The 27,690-nt window shown below is 34.7% G+C and overlaps 1 protein-coding gene across 1 annotated transcript in view; it reads right to left on the reverse strand.

Moving 5' to 3' along the window:
* Positions 1 to 27,690, reverse strand: part of smyd3 (SET and MYND domain containing 3) — a 139,940-nt gene that overhangs the window by 22,197 nt on the left and 90,053 nt on the right. The window contains 4 exon segments of the mRNA XM_043262761.1: positions 1,430 to 1,501; positions 1,504 to 1,542; positions 4,482 to 4,584; positions 13,042 to 13,109. Of these exon segments, the coding sequence (XP_043118696.1) occupies positions 1,430 to 1,501; positions 1,504 to 1,542; positions 4,482 to 4,584; positions 13,042 to 13,109 (282 nt within the window).

Raw genomic sequence — 27,690 nt, forward strand, 5'->3', positions numbered from 1 at the left:
GGGAACTTGCGTCTTCCAGTGATATGTTTGAGGACACATGCCACATGTATGTCATTCGTAATGCACTTAAAGAGATAGACGAGCCAAAAATGAAAAGCATTTACTCATGCTGTTCCAAACTGGAATGAGTTTCTTTGTTCTGTGAAACACGAAAGAAGATATTTTTTGAAAAAGTCGGTGGAGTCCAAAATAACACCGACTTCGTTGTATGGGCAAAGCAACCCACAGACAGATATTTTTTTCGAAATGTTTTCTTTTGTGTTCTGCAAAAGAAAGAAAGTACAACAGGTTCGAAACAAATAAGGTTGAGAAACGTATAGTCGATTTGAACTTTTGCTAAATAATTATTTTAAGGTACAGTGTTTAAATTCTGAAAGAATTTTTAAAAATCATTATTATAATGATGATGATGGTGATTATTATTATTATTATTATTATTATTAATAATATAATAAGTATAAAAACAATAGTTGTAAATACCAGATAGCTCTTAATAATCCTAATAATAATCATAAGTGAATTGTTTACATTCTGAAAGGATAAACAAAACAAACAAAAACGAATAATAATAATAATATACATTATCATTATTATTATGAAAACATCTATCTATCTAAATACCCAAAGCAATGCAAACGATTACAAATAAAACAAAAAATGTATGTAGCAACACAAAAACAACATTAAACATTACAGTACAGAATAAAATATACTATAATTTTCATAAAAAAACAAAAAAAAAATAATAATAATAATATATATATATATATATATATATATATATATATATATATATATATATATATATATATATATATTATAACTGTCTAACGTCTGGTCCAGAATGCATAAAATCTATCTAATCTATAGAAATGGAACTGTACTGAAATATTAGTTATTACAATTCTCTGGGAATCAACATACAAACGGTTTATTAGGAGCAGTTTGTGCGGATGGGGAAAAAGCATTTGAACGTCCCTGAAATGACACACTTCACCTTTAAATTCCCATCTCTCCACACTCCATTCATTCATCTGCTCTCTTGTACCAGTCTCTCCCATGCATGCCATCCGGAGCTTTATTCCTGACATGCTCCTGTCATCACAGTGATGATCACAGATGACAGGGCCCGCTGAGGACGGGCTCCCCGGGGCTGATGGTCTAGGACCGGTCTGACAGATTCGACACATCATCAGATGCTTTCGAGGGCTGAGCGGGACAGACACGGAGCAAAAGAGCGCGGAAACAGAACATGGAGGAGAACAGGGATGATAGATAGCGGTCCTGCCGGGACACAATGAGGCGGGGAGAAGCCCTTTCCAGGAGCGACAGGGTGAAAGTGAGAGGAAGCGAAAAAATGAGGATAAAGGGAGGATGAGAGAGGTCAGGGAAGGGAAGACGGATCTGAAGGGCTGTTCACGAGGCTCACCTTGTCCTCAGTGATGCAGCGCGTGCACTGACACAGGAAGTGGTACTGCTCCTGTAATCTGGAACGTCTCTCTCCTCGCTGGTCGCGAGGATGTCTGTGTAGCTTATGGTGAGCTAAAGAGAACGAGAGAGAGAGTTTAGAGATGGAGAAATCTCAGGCAAGCCGTGGAATCATCCGAGAAAGAGATGCAATAAACACAATGGCGGCTCACTAGAGCTTGAGGAAGTTTGAAAGTCTGCTGAGCTAACATTTGAAAACCACATGGTCTTTCCGCTTTGGTCCAATTCTGCAGGATGTAAACAAAACTAAAAATGTGTCTGCTTTGCTTTATTGTGCATATGTTTGTGTTTATGTGTTCAACCATCTTCAAGACTGAATTGCTGTTGAATTATTAGGAGATAATCGTTTTAATATTTTCATCATCTACTGTGACAGATGACTCTGATCGCATTTTCTGATGACTTTCTGTCTTTAGAGCTTTAAACTTTTTATTTTTTAACTATTTATTTATTCATGTACAGACATGCTTGGTGTTACATAAATCTGTTATTTTTAAAAGGAATGCATGAAGCCAATATCATATTAATATAAAATGTGTATTTAACAACAAAAAAAATAAAATTTAAACATAAAATATTTATAAGACATATATTTTTATTTATTCATTTATTTATGTATATATATATATATATATATATATATATATATATATATATATATATTTTATTTTATTTATTTTTTTTTTTCTTGTAGCTTGACATGAATCAGAGACAACATCAACATGACCCATTTGATCGCCACGCCCAAAGTAATTTTTTCCCTAAAATTGGATGAAAATAACCACATATATTTCTAAGATGACAGCTGGCCACCATTTAATAAATCAAATATGCAATAGGTCTTGTGACAGCAGTGTAGCACATTACCATTGTAAACAGTTTTCTGCGTGCTGCAAAATAATAGCGTGCAGAAATCAGTGCATACATCACAGTATGCAGAAATGTCTTTCACTATCAGTCCTCTGTGAGGTCAAATACAGAGAGCGAGAGAGAACTGAAAACAGTTTTTCCAATGAACGAGTTATTGAGTGGAGAGAAGAGAAAGGCAGATAGGAAGAGCAGAGTACATAAAAACTAAACAATGAGCAAACACAGAAAAGCAACAGAAACAGGAAGAGGAGAAAAACGAAAAACAGATCCAAAATGAGTATGACCCTTATGGGCAAACAGCAGCGTGTGTACAGTGTGCAGATGTGTGTGGGTGTATAAATGATAATCGAGCCGCGAGTGTGTGTGTGTGTCTGTGTGAGTGTAAACAGAGTCACTGGGACGATGTATTCTGCCGTCGTATATCTTACACATATAGTGTGAATTCTCATTACTTCCTGTGTACAGAGAGCTTGCTGGTAATTTCATTTTCTGGTTCACTTCCTCTCTCAACGTTCCCTTCCCTCCGTCAAAGTTAAATTAAGCATGACTGCCTGATTTACTTTGGAATATCTCAACTTTCAGAAAGAATGGCAACATCGTAGAGTTTCTCTATCTTTGAGGCTAAAAAAACCACATCCGGCCACACATCAGCCGAATGGATTCAGGTGTTAATACGAATGATGTATATGCATATCTTGGCTTGGTGTGTGCGACGGTTGTGTGCGGTCATGCAAACAGGTCTGAATGAGCTTCGATTAGTCAGGACTGATTGTTGAAGATTTCTGAACACGAGCCGATGCTAATGTGCGTGCAGGATGTTGCTTTTAGATTTATTCATCAGACGACTGCATTATGGTGAAGCTGATCTGGAAGGAGGCTCTGTTAAGTGCCTGCACTTGGGAAACCGGTGTGGTGTGTTTAACTCAATGACAGTTAAAATACTTTCTCCTGCCCCGCTTTTATATTAACAGACAATTGCGAGAAAGCGGTTTGTGGCCTGAAAGTATAAACACTGTGGCTCCGTGGCACTGTGAAAATATTACTATGTTTATTTGAGTCTGACAGAGCAACTTTCAGCTCAATCAACGCCTGGAGTGGGTTTGGGGTAGGAGACTGCTGTTATGATTACTAACAAAAACTTGAATGAAAATATTTTTGTTAATGGAAATAGAACTTGAAAATAAAAAGGAACATTACAGGGAAAGATAGAAACAAAAATGAGTCTAAATAAATAAATATAGTAAAATATCATAACTAAAACTAAATATTTAGAAATATAAATTGTCATAATAAAAAATTGCTAACTAAAATGATAAAACTAAATTAATTTGTAAATTTAATAATAAATATATTAACAAAAAAATTTACAAAAACTAATAAACAAAAAACAAATGAGAGAGAGACAGACAGAGAGAGAGAGAGACAGAGAGAGATAAAGAGAGAGAGAGAGGCAGACAGAGAGAGAGAGAGAGAGAGAGAGAGAGAGAGAGAGAGAGAGAGAGAGAGAGAGAGAGAGAGAGAGAGAGAGAGAGAGAGAGAGAGAGAGAGAGAGAGAGAGAGAGAGACAGAGACAGAGAGAGAGAGAGAGAGAGAGACAGAGAGAGAGAGAGAGAGAGAGAGAGACAGAGAGAGAGAGAGAGAGAGAGAGAGAGAGAGAGAGAGAGAGAGAGACAGAGAGAGAGAGAGAGACAGAGAGAGAGAGAGAGAGAGAGAGAGAGAGAGAGAGAGAGAGAGAGAGAGAGAGAGAGAGAGAGAGAGAGAGAGAGAGAGAGAGAGAGAGAGAGAGAGAGAGAGAGAGACAGAGAGAGAGAGAGAGAGAGAGAGAGAGAGAGAGAGAGAGAGAGAGAGAGAGAGAGAGAGAGAGAGAGAGAGAGAGAGAGAGAGAGAGAGAGAGAGAGAGAGAGAGAGAGAGAGAGAGAGAGAGAGAGAGAGAGAGAGAGAGAGAGAGAGAGAGAGAGAGAGAGAGAGAGAGAGAGAGAGAGAGAGAGAGAGAGAGAGAGAGAGAGAGAGAGAGAGAGAGAGACAGAGAGAGTGTGAGTGTGTGTGTGTGTGTGTGTGTGTGTGTGTGTGTGTGTGTGTGTGTGTGTGTGTGTGTGTGTGTGTGTGTGTAGATGGACATGTACCTCCTCACAGGGTCTGATGAGGCGAACGGCTCTCAGCTCGAGTCTCTTGCCCTCAAAGATCATGACACAGTTGGGCTGGCAGTCGTGGTTCAGCAGTGACATGCTGAGACAGACAAACACAAAACAATGAGTCCCAACAGATCCTCTCGATGCTTAATCAGGTCTTCATGAGGATAAGATCAGGACGAGTAAGGGTTTAACACAGAAGCTGGTTATTGTATTTTCATTAGCCAACATTAACAAAGATGAATAAATAGTGTAATAAATACATGCTTGTTCACGTTAAAAAATGACATCTTATTGTAAAGTGCTACTTATTTTTTTTTCTCTTGTTTGCATGAACCCAGATTGATTTAACAAATAAGACCCAGCGGTGGTGGATTTAGTTCAGCGTGTCAAAACTTTTTTCTCAGTAAATGAATTTATATTTTTAAAATAGTTTTCCTCATCAAACACCAAGTTTAAATCAAACCGCAAATCCCTCATACTCTCAATTTCTCTCGATCCAAATAAATAATACACAAGGACTGTAACTGCTGAATAATGGAACATAAATCAGGCATCACTAATTAATGAAGTAAAGAAACGAGTCAGAAGACACAGAAAACAAGCAGGCTGACATGTTTGCCAGGAGGACATTTGTCCTCTTGAATGTGATATGATGTAATTTTTCTGAGGAGGACAAACTGAAGGCGACAAGGCGAGAATGACAGCAACGAGACACACTGATGTGCCACCGATGATCTTTTTAAGAGCCTTGTGCTTTAAGGTGAGATCATGGCTGCTGATGCTGTTAGTCACACATTTGCTATTTTTAAATTTAGAAACATGCATGTTGACAAACCAGATCTATCTATCTATCTATCTATCTCTACACACACACACACACACACACACACACACACACATATACACTATACACTACACTATATATAACTATAATAATGTTGTAACAAATAATTTACATCTATCTATAATAAATATTATTATAGGATAAATAATTTTTCTGTGCACAATTAAAATACATGAAATAATATAAATGATAAAATATATAAACTATAACATTTGTGTATATTTAAATCTATCTCTATCTATCTATCTATCTATCTATCTATCTATCTATCTGTCTATCTATCTATCTATCTATCTATCTGTCTATCTATCTATCTATCTATCTATCTATCTATCTATCTATCTGTCTATCTATCTATCTATCTATCGGAAATTAATGAATTCAAATATAATAAATAACACGTGCAGAAGTGGTAGTTATTTACTGTGCAAGTGCATTTCAGTAATCATGAATCACAATTACATTTTGCAAAAAGTACGGAAAATCCAAAAAAAGACAAGGCGGCACAATTATAATTTATTATTTTAACAACTTGTTCTCTTTAAAAAAAATTTACTTTTTAACCATCTATTTTTTTTTCCATTAATTTAAATACCTTTTTTTTTAAATTCTTCTTTCTTCTGTAAAACACAAAAGTAGATATTTTATAGACGTTTATAGAAGAGAATGCACAGTTATATATGATCCCAAACTCCAAAAAATCAGGGAAAAGATATATAGTCAAAATTAAAAAATGTCATATTAACAGAAAAAAAAATTAAATTAAATAATAATAAAAAAAGGCCCAGTTTGGGGTAAAATATTCATTTAATGATTAATAAATGCGAGTTATTTTCAAGTCTAACCAGTCTAAAATATCAGATTCAAATATATGTGTGCAAATCATGTTCGTCAGCTATACTTCCTTTTGGTGAGACAGTGAGCTGAATGCATGTATTTACATTCACACAAGCATGACAGAACAAACACAGCAATTATGAATCAAGCACGAAAGCACAATTATCCTTTATACACGGACAGGAATACATGCTATCCTGCTCTTCCAGGCTTCTGCTAATGCATCGGAAGTCATTCAAGAAGCCAGAGAAACAAATTACTCATGTTTGTCATGGTCTGGGGAAGATTGAACAGAGCCTAAGCACGGCGTATAAAGCGGGCTTAGAGTCGGCCCACCCAGCCGAGGGTAAACAGACGAGCCTCGCTCTCACGGGACCATCTTTCTGCGTCATTATAATTTCTCTGAGACGTCGACAACAATGTCTGAAGCCTTGATTCTGCCTCACATCCGATCTGAAGACTTCATAGTTCATATCTAAACAACAATTTCGACATCTGCCTTTCTGGTTACGTTTGTTCTCTGTAATCCCAGAGGCTCACATTCATAGACGAGAAATGTTTCCCATGGATGGCGAATATGGAAGTCGTGCCAGTTTAATGGCCCACACAGGGAGGCTGGTTCTAGATATTTATGAAGACATTTTATCCTTAAAAGTGAGATATTTTGCTCTCCTTTTGCAAGTTGATTTGCTGGAAAGACCAATAATAATGTAATGTCTTGCGATTAGCAGGCATTAATTATTGGATTATTAGCCAATAAAATGGCTTTGTGGAAAGACCATGGCAACAGGCCACACCCCCTGAGCTTCACACATCAGCGCATTTTCATTATATTGCTAATGCCAGCTATGATTTTATGAGGAATAAATTCATAAAATCAAATCAAAAGTAATCAAATGAGAGCTTATAATCAGCACCATCATTAAAAATTAAATCAATGTGGGCAATTCCATTTAATTAAATATTGGACAATATACATTAATAACATTAATTATAAATATGTGTGTGTGTGTGTGTGTGTGTGTGTGTTCGTATATAAATATATATACTGTGCAAAAGTGTTAGAAAAAAATGCTGTAAACAAAGAAATTTATATAATATATAATTATAAATAATATTCTATTTTGTTATAACATTTATTTTCGTAAATTAACAAAATGCAATGAATAAAAATTGATATTTGATGTGACCACCCTTTGCCTTTAAAAGAGCAGCAATTCTTCTAGGTACACTAACACACAGTTTTTGACAGGAACTCAAAAAAAAACAAATCATTTATTTCTCTCATTTATTCTACTCTCCAAGGAACACAAGTGGAGTCTCGGGATCAGAAAAGCTTCAAAAAAAAAAAAAGGTCAAACATCACCTACATCATCACATGTTGTTTAGGAGGCATTCAAGAAAAATTCTCAAATTCAGTTATCAGACACGACTGGAACTTCAAATGGGACTGGTTTCTATGGTCAAGATGAATAAAACTAACTAAAGATGTGTTTGGTGAAGGCAGTGATAAAAGCACCCCATGTGTACAGTTAAATATTGCTGCATTTTTGACGTTGTGGACCTATATTTCTGCTGGAGAAACTGGACATCTTGTTTAGAAGCATGGCAGCATATATTCTATCAAATACCAACAGATCAATCAATCAGATCAATACAAACATCAATACTGGTCATATTAAACTACTGTAAAGTTTTTCTGTAAAGTACTTTTAAGACTATATCCGTCTATATCTGTAGTAGCTACAATCTCCATGTAGTAGCGTTTCTCGAGTTGTTCATCAGAAAGGCAGGTTGCTGTTCAGTCGAACAGGTGTTGATGTATAAACGTGGGCGGTCATATGTTAATGTGCGTATGTTCGTGATGTCTGAATTCTAATTTACCGAATTTTACAGCTTAGTCCCCCATTAACGGCCTGGGTGGAGCTTTGCGTCGCGTCCGACTCTCAAGCAGACCGGACTCTTTTGTTTTAAAAGAGCGAAGAAAACCCTGTTTTCCAAGACGCGCCTCCGTTAAGCCATATCAAAAAAAGCGTGACCAATTTAAGCTTATCGACGCTGTCAGAAAATAGCCGTTAGCTAAGACCTTGTCTGCACACACACAAGACATTTAGCTCAAAGCAGACTATTTAACCTGAGCGAAACCCTCTTTTATGATCCTCCCTTAATCTGCGCTTTTGATTATTCACCCATAAACAGCCCCTAAGAGCCCGACGCTCCTCACTTTTACACACGCGCGGCCTAAACTCAATCTTTACATGTGGTTTCTAAGTAATACCGAAGGAAAATATATCTCATTAGAGCGAGTCTGTGCTTGTAGCCGTGAGCGCCCTGCTCTGTCAACAAGAAGACGAGGGAAAGAATGAAATAACGCCGAACGGAGCCGGGTAATGAGAGAATATGGAGGACAACGGGAAGAATTCCTCTTATCTTCTACAAAACGTAATACCTGGGTATTGCTAAGCAGCCCGAAACATCAAGAGACAAGGCGAATAGCAATCCGCTGCGCTCATTTATTAATGGTCCTAATAACAGTGCCGAAGGTGGCCATTAACTATGCCGGAAAACAGAAAGAAAAGCTGTTCCTGGCACACCCTCAACACCTGAACATAGCTCGGTTTACTGCATTTTCACAACAGCCCAGACTGACGCAACCGATACGAGGATATGATGTCAACGTCACCCACTTAGCGCTAACTGCTTTTGGCCCTGCGTGTGGACTTTTATAAATAAACTCTCTTAAACACACTCAGACCAGTTTAGCTTGTCTGCTAGCGGCGTTTATACAAGGCTCGCAATTTATTGACGCTGCTCTGAAGCGGCTGTACGAACGGTGAATATTCCCATCACATTACAAATGATATTTTTAGCTCGAGACGGGAATTTTGGTGGTGGAAACGACATTTTTGGAATAAAATGACGGTCCTTTTTCCTCACCAAATAAATAAATATGATTGGATAAAATAAGTAAACAAACACAAATAAAAATACAACTTTAAAAGACAATTAAATATGCGGATAAAGACAAAAAAAAAAAAAAAAAAAAAAGAAAGGGCAGATAAAATGTTCTTTCTTTTGCCAAATTAAAAAAAAAAACAATTAAACATTATATATTATTATTTTAAGTAAATATATTGATAACTTCCTTTTAAACATCGATACATTTTAAATTCTCACAATTTTGAAAGAAAGAAATGTTTTTTTCCTTTTTTTGCCTTAAAGTTTTCATCATATTTAATCTCAAGCTTTTCTCGGATGCTGCTTTATGACTTTTATTTAAACTTTAAAAATTACAAAATAAATTGTCATACTACTACTACACAAAGTGTTATAAAATAATATATATATATATATATATATATATATATATATATATATATATATATATATATATATATATATATATATATATATATATATATATATATATATATATGCACACAAGTTATATACAAGTTATAACAAGTTTTTCAAGTAATTCATATCTTTTGTTTTTAAAAATATTAGAAAATATTTTAATATTTAATGCTTTTTAAAGAAAAAGAGTAGCACAATAAAATCTATAATCACATAATAGTCAGTTGTATACCTAATAGAATGAATTTATCCAATTAGTTTTAATAGTTTCTGGTACTTTTAATAAACCCCTGGGACCTTAAAATGTTGCCATTGCTAAAGAAACACCCAATTATCCCTCAGAATTTCCAAGACCTGAATGGGGTGTTAAAGTGGGAAACAAATAGTCCCAAATGTTCCTGGGTTTCGCGGGTGACAGCGTCTGCATGCGGTAGGGCGTCTGTAAAAGCTTTATGGATTTCTGCTACTGGGTTTTGTCAGACACAGCACAACAGACCGCTGCCCACAGGGTTTACTTGAGCTTAATTTGGGTGCTGCACATACACCCTCTTCCCCTGATAACCGTGTCCGGACGGGGCTGTGAGTGTCACCGTGGAGTCCAGGACGGCACAAATCCTTCCGTCCAGCTCCAGAGACAACCACAGGGATTAGCTGCTTCACATCCAGCCTGAGAACAAGTGTTACACTGGACCTGACCACTTTAACACGCCACAATATGCTCTGCCATTCAGCAGCAGAGAAGAAAAAAAATGACAGAGCGTGTCATATTTCGTCTATTAAAATAGACAAGGATAAAACACTCTGTTATCCTTTATAAATGGATGCACTGTTCATTGTTCAACCAAGTAGAGAAAAAACATTGCTACCTCAGTGCTACATACAGCACATACTGCCACAGTATTCTCTAAATCTTTTCACACACACACACACATACATATTTATCAGCTAGATAACTGGACCAAAGACCGAATACCAAACACAGTTTATATATAATATGCATGTATGTATGTATGTATGTATGTATGTATATATATATATATATATATTTTTTTTTGCTTAAAATCCTTTTTTCGATTGTTATGTGGTTTATCATTTTACTTCTATTCGAATAGTCAGGTTTACATGTAGCTTAAAATGTATTTTTTATAATTTTATAATTTGCATTATAATGTTCCCAAGAGTTATGTCTAAGTTTAATACACTAAATGTCATTAATATTATTATATCTTAACATTTAACAAGCAATCAAACCCGAGCGGATAAAATCACGCCATGCCCCACACATTCTACTTTATCTGAATGGTGCCACACCGCAGACGCAGAACGCTTCGTGAATTTCACTCCACATCATCTTCAAGAAACCTGGTCGCATTTTAATAGATCTTTAGTAACGGGAAATTCCAGCGAACCATCATGACCCCATCTAGAGCTCATCTGTAGGTGGAAAAAAAAATAGCAACTGGTGACAATTGCGGGCATGAAGATTAATTATGAAAGACGTCAGTGCTGATAAAAGTGTAATTTAAGAGCAGTTCATCTCTGGGTCTCGGCCCTGTCACTGGCAGAGCGTGACGGGATGCTGCACTGACACCGACCTGTCACTTTTTAATTGCAGTCTTCCTCTACAAGAAAATAGAGAGGACTAAAAAAAAAAAAGCACAAAGATATAGTTCCAGTCATTTTTGGTGTAAGACAGACCCTAAGTCTAAAATAAACGCTGCAACAATTATTTGACAGAATTTTGCATGCATTGTGTATCATTAACATAGCACATTTCTAATATAAAGAAGCTTTAAAAAGTTTTTTTTAACGATGGCATAGTTCTTTTGAAATGCATTTCAGCCCGTAAAATCCTTACAAAGCAATTTGCAGAGAAAATCCCTCTATTTCGGCGCTCTCGATGTGTCTCGGCAACTTGTAATTTGGTCACACTGAAAGCCGAATGTCTGTTTATGTGTAATTATTCTGCGTTTGCCTGGGCTCCTGGGTGTGTGAACGGGAGCTTCCCTCAGGCGTGTTCAGTAGCAGAGAGCAAATCGTAGCATGTAATCCTAACTCATGTCAGAAGGCCTCTTTATGACTGCAGAGCTAATAATACAAACATGTTTTCTGTCACACAAATCTGCTGGGCATGGCGAGCGCGGAAACAAGAACAGTGCCTCAACTGACTCAAACACAAGGGTATTGTGGGTAAAGTCTTTTTTTAAAAAGAGGAAAAACAAAAGACAATGAGCGCACTGTGCTACAAACTGCAAATGTAAAATTAAATGGCTTTTTCTGAAGAACCCGTTTAATATTTCAACTCGAGTATGCTTTTTACCGACGCAGATGTCTCCTTCATAAACAAGCACACTAACTTTTGATGGAAAAAAAAGTCTAAGGTGGGAATTGTTTATTTATGGATAAAATGATGCCTAAAATGATGAATAGTCATCAATCAATACAAGTATCCAGGCATATTAATTCCTTTTTATTTACTTTAATCTGCAAAAACAGTTAAATCCTTTTTAAACAATTCTCAAAAATCATGTTTTTTAATCTTTTTTAATTAATAGGGTTAATTGATTAATTTGATTAGGTAAAAAATAAGTAAAAAAATAAATTTTATAAATTATCTATATAAATTATTTAAATAAATTATCTGTTTTTGCAAATAAACTCTTTATATATACCTGAATATTAAAATATAACTAAAATGATAAAGCCCATACTGTAATATTATACTAAACCAATGCTAAAATAAAATGCAGTTTTTATGCTTAAAACCATGCTGACCGATTTTAGTTGTTTTGGGAAAAAAGTTTTTATTTATTTGTTTTATCAAAAAATGTTGATATATATATATAAAAAAATATATAGTGAGAGATATGCTCTATCATCTGTCTATTTATGATTTTATATATAAGATATACTATATATATATATATATATATATATATATATATATATATATATATATATATATATATATATATATATATATATATAATAGGCCTAATAATTATATAGGCCTATATATATATATATATATATATATTATAATTTTAATATAATCACTTTTATTTTATATTCTTCTCATGATTGTATACAAATTAAAATATATTTATTGAATATACTTAATTTAATATATAATTTTAAGCATAATTCAGCATTGTAAACTTTCCTTAAATATTGAAACTTTTCATTTAAATGATTTGTAATTGTATTAATTTTTTATACGTATTTGAAATTATATATGATTAACTTTAAACTTAAAATGATTTATTCTTTTTTTTTTATTAATTCCTGTCAGACTTGTGTTCCCTTGCCCTATGTTTTGCTCCCCACGTGTATGGGCCCATATTTGGTTTTCTGTTCTCGTTTTGTCATTAGTGTTTCACTGAGTTCCAGGTTTTGTTATTTTGTTAGTAAGTATGAACAGTATTAACAGTGAAATTTGGGTTTGGTTGGGTTGGTTGCTACCAGGTCTCCTTAGCAGCTAGCTCTAATAACGGGACGGGATGCGTCACTCACCTGGGGTAAAGTCCCACCCCCACGTCCTGCAGCTCTCCATCACTGATGCTGAAACAGTTGCAGGTCACCTGTGTGAGAACATGAGAAAGACTTTGAGACACACATATCTCTACATCTCACTGAAGACATAGTCTCCTCTCGTGATCAGTCCCTGCTGTTAATATGACTATTTGTGTCTTTTTCCTCCCATTGAGAAGGAGATCGTGCAGCCTGCCAAAAATGTTTATGCAAATCTAAAACTCATGATTTGATACCAGACTTGAATAAGTTGTTCTGATTTCAACTAGATCCCAGATGTTCACTATCACACAAGTGCGTGAGGGGCTCGTTGAGTGAGATCTCTGTCTCTGTCTCTGTGTGTGTGTGTGTGTGTGTGTGTTTGGTCTGATTGCCGCAGGGACGGAGTGCTGCAGAACTCCAGCTGGACAGAGTCCATCTCCCGGAGAGATGGGACAAACACATCCAAAACGAGTAACAACAAACCCAAACGAGAAAGCAGGAGACTGCGCGGGGCGATTCTGACGGCTTTTTTTAGATTGGACTCTGCGGGACAGATGAGTGATGTGCGGAAGCAGAAAAGCAAACTCATAAACAGAGTGCTCGATTTCAAATATAACACCACAATCAGTTATTAACACTGAGAAAAATGCATCTAAAAACGAACCCGATCGATTGTGCCGTTGGGTTGAAGACACCTCTGGATGTTTAAATAAATAATAATAGATTAATATGAATGTACTCTTAAAGGGAAAGTACACCCAAGAATAAAAAAATCTGTCAACATTTATTTGATATTTATTTAACTTACTTTCTTCAATATGTGTTGACCATGGTCTGTGGTGACTGTTAAAAGTAAAAGTGAGCAACTCTTAAGGAAGCCCTTTTGAACTTTTTTTTTTTATATAACCCTTATCAGTCGTGTTTCTTATATAAGACACACACATATAATAAGACACACTCATGCTCCATATTATAACTTATTTCAAGTTACTAAAATTACTGACACTAAAACTTAAAAATAAAGCTAGATAAAAAATACAAAATAAATAAAAATTAAATTAATTTAAAAAACAAGTTAGGTTAGCTAATTCTAATTATTAAATTATTTAATGATGTATAAATAACATTTAAAAACAGTTTGAAAGATATTCAGATTAAAATTTCCTAAAGGGGGAAAAATTAAGCTAATTGATATTTTGGATTATTTGTGTATTATTGTGCTGTTTTTATCATCTGTTTAGGCTCTCATTCTGGCGGCACCCATTCACTGCAGACGATCCACTGATGAGCAAGCGATGTAGTGCAAAATTTCTCCAAAACTGTTTCAGTGAAGAATTAAACTCATCTACATCCGGCCAGAGGGTGAGAATATTTTCAGCAATTTTATTCATTTATTCGATAAATATTCCTTTAAGAGGAACAATCTTTGGAACCCACTGAGAGCACATTATAATATTCATAACCACAGGCGTACTGACCCAGAGCATGACCTAATCGAGTGCAAACATCACCTCATTGCCGAGGAAGAGCGTCGAAATCGATTCAAATGCGCTGAAAACAGTCCCGCGCGCACAAAGAGAAAGAGATGAAAAGTTTGACAGGCAAAAACACCCACCGAGAAGTCTTCATTGATGTTGCCTTTATATTTATCGTCAAAAACATATTTCTGGCACATGCCCAACTAATTAATGGCTAATATATGTGCAGAGCTGCTGGGAAGACTGGCGGCTCTTCATGTGGCGCCATCGCAGAGTCTTTCATGTGGGGAGCGTGAGATGGGTTTCAAAAGGTGTGACTGAACGACTGCATGTATGCAGTGTCTGAGGTCTCGAGGCGTCTCGCTCCGTGCATCACAATCCAGAAGTGCACGCATGGTTACAGCATACATAATCATTCAGCACCTTTGTCATGCTGGTCTCATAAAAATACGTAAAGAAAATACGTCGCTTTAAATATCGTGGGAATGCCGCTAAAAGTTAATGCTAAACCCAACCGAACCCGCAAATGCAAAATTGATATAAAAAGCCGTTTGTTGATGCAGCCGTGCCATTTCAACTTTCTTTTATGCAGTTATTTGGGATTCGGAGCTCCTCAACTCTCTGCTGTCCATGAAAACCCATTGATATAAAGCTGGATATGCGTTCAAAAGCATCAAATATAGCAGCATATAAATATTGTTTTGAAGTAATAACATGATATTCTTCAAGTGATTGCTTATTTAATTGAAACTCTGTAAATCTGTGTGAAAAGGCATAAAAGGTGTCTGAGTTTTACGGCCTATAGTCTTCATTTCTTTTGGAAATTGCAGTGATACGCACTTATTGTTGTGTATTTCACGTCTCACTAAAAAGTGCACCGAAGTATGACACGTTTATGACATGAGACCAGGTAGACCTTTGTCATTGTAGCCAGTCTGATCAATATCGTAATACTATTCAGATATGCAGTGCAGAAAAAAAACATGGTTCATAAATATCCACTCACTCTATTTTGGTTACTTGCCACTTCATTTTTCATGTATTGTTTTCCCCACTGCGGAAATAAAATCATGCAATCCGGGACAAATGACCTCTTGTAAATTCAAGAGGAGCCAAAAAACAAACACGGATTTGAATTATGTGAGATAAATTCAATGTGAAGCCATCCAGAACTGAATGCGGGGAAAAAAAAGTGTTTAGATCTGCTCAAGTAAATGCAGGACCTCTGTCCAACGTGAAAACACATTGTATTCATTTGCATTCGCTTTGATGACTAGTGAAGTTCCCAGACGAGCAATTCTGTCCAAACGTCATAAGACACAGTACTGATTTTAATTTATCATAATACATATACAATTTATGCTGTATATAAGATGGGGAAGAGAGAGACAGACGAATGATAATTCTGTGTAAGTATATACAAGTGAATCTAGAAAACAAGCCCAGGTCACATTTCAAACCAAAGTCAAAGAAGAGAAAAAGAAAGACACTATATTCTGCATCAAAACAATGCCTATTTTAAGGACTATTAGGACTGTGATGTGGTATGATTTTAATAAAAAATGCATTTCCTCTGTGACATACTTGGATGTTTCATTAATAGTTTTGAGATATATATATATATATATATATATATATATATATATATATATATATATATATATATATATAATTTTAATGTCAAAATAATGCATCAAGAAAAATTATATTATGTTGACATTATAAAAAAATAAAAAAATAAAATAAATACACATATATATATATATATATATACAATATATATATATATATATATATATATATATATATATATATATATATATATATATATACATATATATATATATATATATATATATATATATATATATATATATATATATATATATATATATATATATATATATATATATATATATATATATATATATATATATATATATATATATATATATATATATATATATATATGTGTGTGCATAAATATACAAATATATATGTAAAATCTAAAAAAATATGAATATTCACAGGGGAAAATATATATATATATAGGTTGGAAAGTATAAATCATATGTCTGGACACGAAATATATATATATATATATTTATATATATAGCGCCACCCACGAGACGCATATATATATATATATATATTCAGATCTCTCTGCTCACTAATATATATATATTATTATATATATATATATATATATATATATATATATATATATATATATATTTCTCTGATATATAATCAATCAATCAATCATTTTTATTTATATAGCGCACAACACATATAAAGCACTATATATATATATAGTGTGTGCAATTAAATAAATATACAAATATAAAATATGTCCCCAACCAAGCAAAGATCTAAAAAAACAAACATGAAGAATATTCCTCAGTTGGGGTCAGGACCGGACGCCCAAAACCTCCAGTTCAATTTTTGTGTGGTAGTGTACAGACTTCCAGGTTGGAAAGTTTATCAAGCATTTTCTGAAATCAGTCTGGGTGCATCCACCATCTGTCTGACAAACTGTGAAAACAGATTGAGAAAGAAACAGACTAATATTAGAATGCTATTTAACCTAAATTTTAGAGTATGCCTAAATTTTGCAGGTACTAAAAATCCTTTAACGGATGCATAATTTATTTAATTCCTAATTCATGTTTTTAATCTAGATTTAAACTGGCCACCCACAGAGTTAGGGAGATTGTTCCAGCTCTAGATAGGAAAATGATCTGGCCAATTGATTTTGAAATTTATCAAATGCAGAGTTTTGAGACCGTCTCTGCTCACTATTGAGGAGCTAAACCATTCTTTATAGGTAATTAATAGGATTTTAAAATCTATTCGATATAGGGCCAGTGCATTTGACAGAACCGGCTACCATACTTCCTAGTTCTAGTAAGTGGTTCCTACAACAACAACCACCCATCTTGCAATACAAATAAACGCATGAATTAATATTTCTGATTAGATAAAGCATAGGTCGTAATTTAGATATATTTTTAAGATGGAAAAACGCATTTTACAGATGCTAAAACATGATTTTCAAAGGAAAGATTGCGGTCAAACAGCACACCTAGGTTCCTAAACAATGAAAATTAACAGAGCAGCCATCCATGCTGAGTGTTCTAGATTGTTTTTTATCCACCTCTGTTTTTCAGAATTTAACATTAAGAAGGCTTTTTATATCGACTATGCATTCTGTTAGATTCTCAATTTGGTGTGTATCACCAGGCTGCGCTGAAATATAGAGCTGAGTATCATCAGCATAGCAGTGAAAGCTAACACCATGACTCCTGATAATATCTCCCAGAGGTAACATCACACCGACCTAGCACTGAGCCTTGAGGAACTCCATATTTCACTTTTGATCTGCCTCCTCATTTAATGCCACAAACTGATAGCGGTCAGATAGATATGTAAACCATGCTACGCTTCCTCTAATGCCAACATAGTTTTCTAGTCTATCCAAGAGAATGTTGTGATCAGTATGTGCCATCTAATAGCACTAATAACGAGATAAAACCACGCATGATAGAAGCAGGTCATTACAACTCTAGAGAGCAGTAAATGAAGTACGTCTAAAACCTTTGGAAATCAACACCATTTTTTCATAAAGGAATACAGTTGTGAGATAGACCTTTCTAGTATCTTTGACATGAGTATTTACGAAGTCTTTGGGATCACTATACCAATGGTGTGAATCACTCCCACGGACTCATTCACAGATGGAGAAGACCGCTGACATGGTATCGAGGACACTATAATAGGACTCATACAGATGGAGCAAACGTGTAGCTACATGTAAAGTGCCTGTTTATCTGGTAGTGGGTGGAACTTGTGCGCAATTGGCTGGCGTTCACTTATTATTCTCAAATCAATTCAAGTGAATGCAGAATACGTGATTCATATTCATGAACCCAGCAACTCATTAATTCTTAGTGCATTTTATATTGTTATAAATAGTAGAATTTGTAGTAGTTTTGTTTTCGTATTATCTCCCCCTCTATTTTTTATTTTTTTTAGAAACACTAAATGACAAATCAATACCATAAGCACCACCACCAGCCCTAAGTTCAGTCCACGTGACAACGCATACTTCGTTATTCTAATTACTAAAAAACTTGAAGTAAAACAATACGACTTGTGTGGAACAATGTAAGTCATGTGTAGGACTGCCAAACGCAGTCATGTCATTGGTCAAAGGCACCCGCTCACATCTGCACTGGAAAGCCAACAAACCCCAAAAAGGCCCAGTTCATTCACATTCCTGCAAACTATTAAGGAAGAAGCAATGCTGCCACAAAAATACTCAAAAGTTGTTCAAGTCAGTCTCTATTCATCTTAAGGAGAAAGTTCACCCCCAAAAAATTTCATTCATGTTGTTCCAAAACTGTATGACTTTACTTACTTCTGTAGAAAACGAGGAGCTTGGCAGAATTCTGAATGTTTATGCTGCAATTTTCCATGAAATGAACATCCCTTCAAACTCCAAAAAACACCATAAAAGTGAGAACTCTTTTGAGATACAATAATAAGATGATTTTTATCATACAGTATAGCTTATATTTTGGTCTCTGCCTGGTATAAACCGATTAAATGTCACCAGAAGAAATACTGATTACTGTTATGTTATTTTAATGGTGTCTTTATTTATTTATTTATTTTTTGTACTTTTCACCAAGGTCACTCAATAATGTTTTTTATAGGAAATATGGTTTGTACAAGTGGGATTAGTAGTTCACAATATCTTTTTTAATGCTTTATTGTTTGATGCTACATATATCCTACATATTTCTATTTGATACATGGCATAAATTAATTTTATATTCCATTTGATATGGTTATGTTTAAGTTTTGGGGTAGAGTTAATGGATCTATTTATTTTATTTAAAGATTTATTATTATTTTATTTAATTGGTGGGGCATTTGAAAATAAATTTTATTTAGCAAGGATGCAGTAAACTGATTAAAAGCGACAGTTAATTTAAAATGTTGCATATATATATATATATATATATATATATATATATATATATATATATATATATATATATTTCTTTTTTTTTTTTCAAAAAATAAAATATGATTTAAAATATGTTAAAATAGAAAATATATATTTTTTGTTATTGTAGTAATATTTTTCAGTATTACTGTTTTTACTGTATTTTTTCAGCCTGTTGAGCATAAGAGTCGTCTTTTCAAAGCCCAGATCACAGACACATATGTAAATCGATCACATTGGTCTCTCAGGAACGAAAAGAGCAATAAACGTGTATTATGATCGGTTGCAAAACCCGAGCTTGCTGACACGAAAGCACAAGGCTGTTACTGTCAGCCCCAAAAAACGCCATCCACACCAGAAGACACGCAACTCAAAACCGCACCGCAAACGCTCCCTGGACAGCAACCAGAACTCTGTCAGAGCTCATCAAAAACAAAGAGGCTCCCTGGGAAATATAACACTGCACATCTTTGTCCGACGGCTGTTTTACATGTACTGAAGGACTGCCCATCAAAAACAGAAAAGAAAGGGGGAAAAAAACTAAGGAAGAAAGACATGGCCAGCAACAGAATTACATTAGAACAACATCACTGTCTCGTCTTTCTGCCGGGATCAAAGCAGGTGGCTCCATCACGACGGCAGGATCCAGGCGAGATGGAGAGGATGGCTGCTTTCGAGGAGGCTTTGGAGCTTCCACCACTCAATATAATAAATAGGTTTCTGCTCCGGTCTGCCCTCCCCTCAGATCTGCAATGCAGCCCAGGGGTCTCTCCTCGGCTCACGGACCTGAGTCGTGAGGAGTGTTTTTCAGATGAATCTGACACGCCGGGTCTCAGAGAGAATGTCTTTAATCAAAGGCTGTCTCTTCTTTCCACCGGAGGTACAAACGCTGGGGAAAATCTATACATTTGTAGCCTTTGGGGAGACATTAGGTTTCTGACTTGGGCTAATTTTTCTTTAGACAATCTTGGGAGAAAATTAAATTGCGCCACGAGGGGATAAATCAGATGTTTTTTTCACTCTGTACAGAACTTAAAGGTCTATCTAAAGTGAATTATAAAATGGATAGGATGCTGATTGGTCTACGGAGCATTCCTGAAATAAAATACATCATACATTTGCAGCTATGACAATAAAACATCAGCTAATGTGTATACTGTATCACAGCTTCACTTCAACTTGACAAAAAACTGTACTGTATAACTATAATCTGTTGACCAAAGAATGAAGGGATTTGGGGACAATATTACACGATCAATTTAAAAAAAATGTAAAATTTAGTATAGTGACATATTTTAGGATGTCTATTATCATGTTGGCTGTGAATGACTTGTACATTCACTATATGGACAAAAGTTTTGGCCCCCCCCTTCTGTAGAACACTTCCAAAACTGTTGGAACAAAGATGGAAACATTATTCGTGTATTTAAAAACTGATTTCCATCTCTGTTGCAACAGTTACTGATGTGCACACATATGTACAAGCCATTGGTGTTTGGTGATGAGTTTTTGGCTCAAGGACTGCATTAAAGTCAGCTGGGATTAGGAGTCGGCTTTACGCAGACCAGTCAAGATCTTTTTTAACCTTGCCTTATACACAGAGGCATTGTCATGTTAGAATAGAAAAGGGGCCTGTCCAAACTGTTGGTATAAAATTAGAAGCATGCAATTCCCTAGAATATCATTACATGCTTTAGGATTAAGATTTATACTCATGGATATTACTAAAGCATTCAAACATGTTCATTGGAAAGGGGTGACCAAACACCTTGGGCAATATAGTGTAGCTACTAAGGTAGTTGTTCATTTTAGGTTTTGGTTAAAGAGATGCAGAATATGCTTGTGCATGAATAAAAAAAAAAACTATTTCTGTCAATTTCTGAATTTCTGTGAGTGGTCAACTTAGCAGCATTTTTTTTTTTTCCCCCAAAAAGTCCCCATATTTAAATAAATTCCCAAATATGGGATTTTGAAATCTTCATCAAAATCTCAAATACAAATTATGAAGTAATTTTTCTGACCTTTGGCCTGCATTTAAAAATAATGTAAACCGCCACAACTTCAGCAGTTTAAAGTTTCAGCTGCCTTCAGCTGCCATTACTTTGTTTCTTTTGTTTTACAGAATATAGCAATGGCTTTCGTTTCATTTTATTTAAAAAAACAACAAAAACACAAGTTCTGATGAAAAAAAAAATTAAAAATGAATAATTTCCAAGATATTATTTCATGATAATTCTGCCAGATCGTGCTATTATACATTATTATATTTTATTATATTATATATTATTACATGTTTCGCCTCCAATATTTAATATTTACTGGTCAATCAGTTTTTTTCCCTTAAATTACTACATTTTGAGCTAGCTCTCCAATCCTGCATTGGCTGTGACATCCTTGCTTACAAGCTAATTCAAATAGCCGTGTTCACTTGCAACTGATTTCTTGCACAAAACAGCAGTACTTCCTGTGGAGATCTTTGTCTTTGTATCCCAGCGTGCCTGCCTTGCCTCCTCATCTAAATGCAGCACACTGTACATACCTGGTTACATTTGTTACGAGGGCTTTTCAGTCTCAGTGGTAAGTCTCAGGCCATTAGGCAGCACAACTGTTATTAAATGGCTAGGGAATGAAGCCTGGAAAAAAGGTGGAAAAACAAGCAATTAAACCAACAAGAGGAGTGCTGGCTAGTTTAGATGCGTCAAGCTCCTCTAAATCTCGGTCCTCCCTGACGTGATTCTCCGGCTGGAAGAAGCACTCAAGCACGCCACCGACATCTGCAGTTCAAACCGGGGTCCTCGCGTACCTCCAGGAGACCATCTTTAATAAGAGCGAGCAGTCTGAGAGAGATGTGTTCATTACTGAAGGCCGATTTGAAAAGAAAAACAGGCCATTAGTGAGTATTTACAGAGTGCTAATACTACGGGGAGCCGTGATTTTCTGCTCTCTCTTTTGGGAGTACGGGGCGAGCTGCCAACTATGTTAATGTAGGTTTGGAGCAGGCACAGTGCCCGCTGGTATAAATAAGGGTTGGTTGGGTGGTTGGATGGATTGTAGACACCATTTAAGGTTGTTCTACACGAGGAAGGATTTGATATTTCCAAAAAAAAAAAAAAAGAGATGAGGAAAGGGTCGCTTATACATAATACTACAGTAAAATCTGACCTCTTATACAGCACTGCCTGGAATAAAGGGAGTGTGTCTATATACAGTATTAATTTTCAATAGCAAAAATATGTAGATAAGTTTAATATCTAAATGCCAAGATGCATTGATCACATATACAAAACAATTATGCATATATAACATTGCTTTTATATGTTATATATATATATATATATATATATATATATATATATATATATATATATATATATATATATATACATATACCTACATATGTTACAGTTTTATTTGCCTTTATTAATTAAAAATAATTTAATAATTATATAAACCATTGTATTTTAGAAAAAATACAGTGAACACAGTAATATGGGAAACTTTTTCTTTAAAAGAAGTATAAATAAAGGAAAACCGTTTTCAACAGTTATAATAAGCATCATTAACATTAGCATCAATAACATTTTGAAAATATATTGACACAGAACACGGTTATTTTAAATTGTAATAATATTTTACAATATTCCTGTTTTATTGTATTTTTGATTAAATAAATAAATGCAACCTTTTTAAGCAAAGGTGCCTTATTTAAAATAAATCTTTAAAATGTTTACTAATGGCTATCAAGAAATTTTGGTAACACTTTATTTTGGTAACAATTCTCAATATGAAATAGTTTCTTATTAGCATAATTATTACTAGCATATTGGTTATTTATTAGTATTTTCGGGTATATATTAATGCCTAATGACCATATCCATTACCCAAACCTAACAATTGTCTTACTAAATATTAATATTATAAGCAGCAGTAAGCTCTTGTTAAGAGATAACACTGAAATATGTGTTCCCCATTCGAAATTGTTACCAAAATGTAAAAAAAATAAGCATTGTTTAAACAGCTTCATTTTGATAATATACCTCATACTTTTTTTTACTGGATTTTATTAATTGAATACGAATATGCTTACTATTTGTATTATTTTCACATATCTTGATCTGTTTTCACGTAATCAGAGTTTATTTCCTAAGGCAGGACATTTTGCGGGATGACTCAGCGTGTGTGTGTGTGTCTCAGTGTGAGAGAGAGTGAGAAACAGCAGGCTGTTTTCACATGAAGGCATCTCCACCTGTCTGCTCTGACATCTGAGGAAGTGTGTGACATCCGTAGCCCACGGCGACAGGACCCGCATCTCCTTCTGCAGACAGTGTGTGATCAACATAATATCACTGTTAACTTAATATTCAACTATCAATCTTATTTTTTCCTATTTTAAATGCTTTTCTTTTGTTTTCTGCTTTTATGTTAATTTTAGCTAAAGTTTTTGTAATTTCGTAATTTTTTTTTGTCATGTCTACCGTATAGTTTGTATATGCAAACTATGTATGTGTGTGTGTCTGCATGACACTCCACATTTGAAAGTATTTAGCTTGAATGTTTTTTTCAATAGGTTTTTGTTATATATTTGAGCTTTTTGTTACATCATCTGTTGTTTAATCAATGTTTATTGCATTATTTAAGTGCCATTACATTAAAAATTTTGTTTTAATATTTGTTATTGTTTTTTTGTCGGTTTGTTGTTTTTTTTTTACTGTTGTTATTTTAAAATTATTTATTTTAGTTTTATAATTTTATGATTTCATTAAACCTAACCTACGAACTCCCAGCAGTTCCTCTACAAACCCCAGTTTAGAAAACCTTTATGCAATGTAAAGTTTAATGCACTTAATAAAGCATTATGCATATATTAACTCAACGTGATAAATGTATTAGGTCAAAAGGAATCAAAATCTGATTATATTAAAATGTGTAGTGGAGTATGCTACTACTACAATTTTTTCATGTAATTTATAATCATCTCTCTCTCTCTCTGTGTGTGTGTGTGTGTGTGTGTGTGTAATGGTTTCAGTTTTAGTTATGGTCGAAAATAACCCTGGAAGCAACAAGATTGAAACTAGCAAAATCCCTCTGTAAAGGGACAAAAAATAAAAGAGGCAGACTCACATTACACCCTGCCTGCTGACCTTTACCACTTTAAGAACTTCTGTCAAATTGGTTTTGTGGTATTTCTCCTCCAGAGGTAAAAGAGCGCTGGCTCCTGATCATGCTTGTGTTGGGTGACTATGTGAAGAAAGAAGAAAGACAGAAGGAGGAGTATCGCCTTATGAAACTATTTGTCTCACACTACGACACAGTTCAAGCCATATATATATATATATATATATATATATATATATATATATATATATATATATATATATATATATATATATATATATATATATATATATATGTATGCATGTTTGTGTGTGTGTGTGTTGTGTGTGAGCTATACAATCTCTCCGCTCTACAGAAGCTCAGGTACGTCTCACCTGATAGCAGCACATCACCGCACAGTCTGCTGTGAACACATGATCCATGCAAGTTTTACACATTCACCTAGCTTTCGACAATGAATTATCTATTGTTGTTAAATAGGCTTTGAGAGTCTAATAATTTGCTTCATATTAAATAAAAAATAGCATTTAATATACAAATAATAAATGATGTTTGCTATTTTTTTTATAAGGCGACACTTTAGAATAGGTAGCACTCGTTAACTATGTTTTTTTTTTATTGAGTAGGATTAGGGATGTAGAATAAGGTCATGCACAATAAGCCATTAACACGTGCTTAATTAACACTAATAAATGGCTTCTAGTAATATGCATGCTAATAAGTATTTGTATTTATACATACATAATAAATATACACAGTATACACACATTGTGTAAATAAAATCTCTCTCTCTCTCTCTCTCTCTATATTATAATCTCAGTTATGTCCTCTATATGTATGTTATATGAGTGTGAAATCCCAGAGTTGGACATCACCATCTGTGCCATCACTCTACACCCCCCAAATACTGACATATCCACCCCCAAAGTGTGTGTTAGCAAATATACACACACTATAAATAAAGAGCCACTGTCAGTCATGTGTTATCAATGACGGGAATCAAACAGTCTGGGGAATAAATCACATCCACAGCAGGGTGCGAGTGGAAAAAGGGAATATCCATATCCTGCCAAAAATATCATATTTTTTTATTCAAACATGCCAGTGGATGAGATCCAATCCAAACTATATATCTGAAGTAAAGCTGCACAGATGCGCCGAACGAGTTTCCAACAGAACATGTTATATTTTAAGTCCTACTTCAAGCGGTAAGAAAATCATTACAGTGTCTACTGAAGTTAAAGTACATCTACGGTGTGCTAGAGGTAAAACAGCCCGTCTTTGTAAATAAACACCGCATATCGCTATGCATACAGTTTATGATGTATAAACACGTTACGTATCTACGGTGTATACAATCAATATCTTCAAACTCAAAACAGACGCCGGCCGTATTTCCTGGTATCCCCTGATGCAAAAATGCCGGGATATATTTTACAACTCCCCGCATTCTTGCTTAACTATACACTAGATCACAGAAAGCCAATACCATCACTGAGAAAATTGCTTGCATCTTCGGGCTTAGAATAAGAATAAAACTTCACGTGGGTTGGCAACATTCACTTTTAGATTTACTGCCGTACCTCATCTACACAGGAGGCTTATTTATGACCCCGTGGACTCGGGGTTTAATACGGTTTTGCTTCTCGTGCTGCGAAAGGGACATTTGTATTAAGAAGACATGGCTTGAAGCATTTTTAATACTGCAGACTGATGCCAGAACTGACTTCATAAAATAAACAAGGAGGAGGAATTAGACCGTCTGCAAGCAGCGTGGCATTCTCAATTAGAGAGAAAGATTGGAGTGAAAAGTCAGGAAGCGAACGCGCGGTATTTCATGTTAAATCGTGTTCTCGTTGTGCGACTCATTAAAAACATCACAGTGTGTGTAATTAGCTCCTCAATAAAATATTTAACTGTTTTCATGAATAAATATTCTGCACAATGAAGCTAAATTTGATAATGTGTTTTAGCAGTCTGAAGTGCGATCGAGTTAAGTAACAAAGACTGCACATGTAATATTTTGAAGCATATAGGTGTGTTTATGACATAATGCATTATAATGCGCAATGGAATCATTCGTATGGGCGGAAAAAGATCCATCGTTTTTTTCAAAATGAGCAAAATAGTGTATTTTTTTTAATAGAATCATTATTTGAAAAATCAATTAAAACGTATAGTCGGATAATTAAAAATAGTATTTAACTAAATTTTTCTGAAATTTTAAGATTGTTAGAAATTGGTAGAATGAGAATTGGAGTTTTTTAATACATAGTTTTTATATAAAGAAGATTTTCCTGGATATAAGTATTGGTTTTTAACTATACATACAGTGGCAAGAAAAAGTATGTGAACCTTTTGGAATGTCATGGTTTTCTGAATAAATTTGTCATAACATTTTATCTGATCTTCATCCAATTCATTGGTAGTGACAAACACAATGTGTCTAAAAATAATAACACAAAAAAATTCTGATCTTTCTTGTTTTTATTGAACACAATCATTCAACATTCAAAATGGCAGTGGAAAAAGTATGTGAAACCTTGAGTTAATGACCTCAAAACAGCTAATTGGTTTTAGCACACCTGGAGTCTTGTTAAGATAATAAGTTTGGAGGTGTGGACTACAGCTACTTTGACTGATAAAAACCCCTCAAACCTTTGGATTTTGCTCTGCACAAGAAGAACATGATTATGTGAGCCATGCCTCGCCAAAAAGAGCTTTCAGAGGACCTACGATCAAGAATTGTTGATTTACATGAAGCTGGCAAGGGTTACAAAGTTATTTCAAAGACTTTAGAAATTCACCAGTCTACAGTTAGGCAAACAATCTACAAATGGAGACAATTTGGGACTGTTGCTACTCTACCTAGAAGTGGGCGCCCCGTCAAAATGACACCAAGAGCACAACGAACACTCATCAATGAGGTAAAGAAACAACCCCGAATGACAGCCAAAGATTTGCAGGCCTCACTGGAACTTGCTAACATATCTGTTCATGAGTCTACAATACGTAAAACACTGAACAAGCAGGGTATCCACG

Source organism: Puntigrus tetrazona, chromosome 17 (assembly GCF_018831695.1).
Source record: "Puntigrus tetrazona isolate hp1 chromosome 17, ASM1883169v1, whole genome shotgun sequence".
NCBI classification, from domain to species: domain Eukaryota; kingdom Metazoa; phylum Chordata; class Actinopteri; order Cypriniformes; family Cyprinidae; genus Puntigrus; species Puntigrus tetrazona.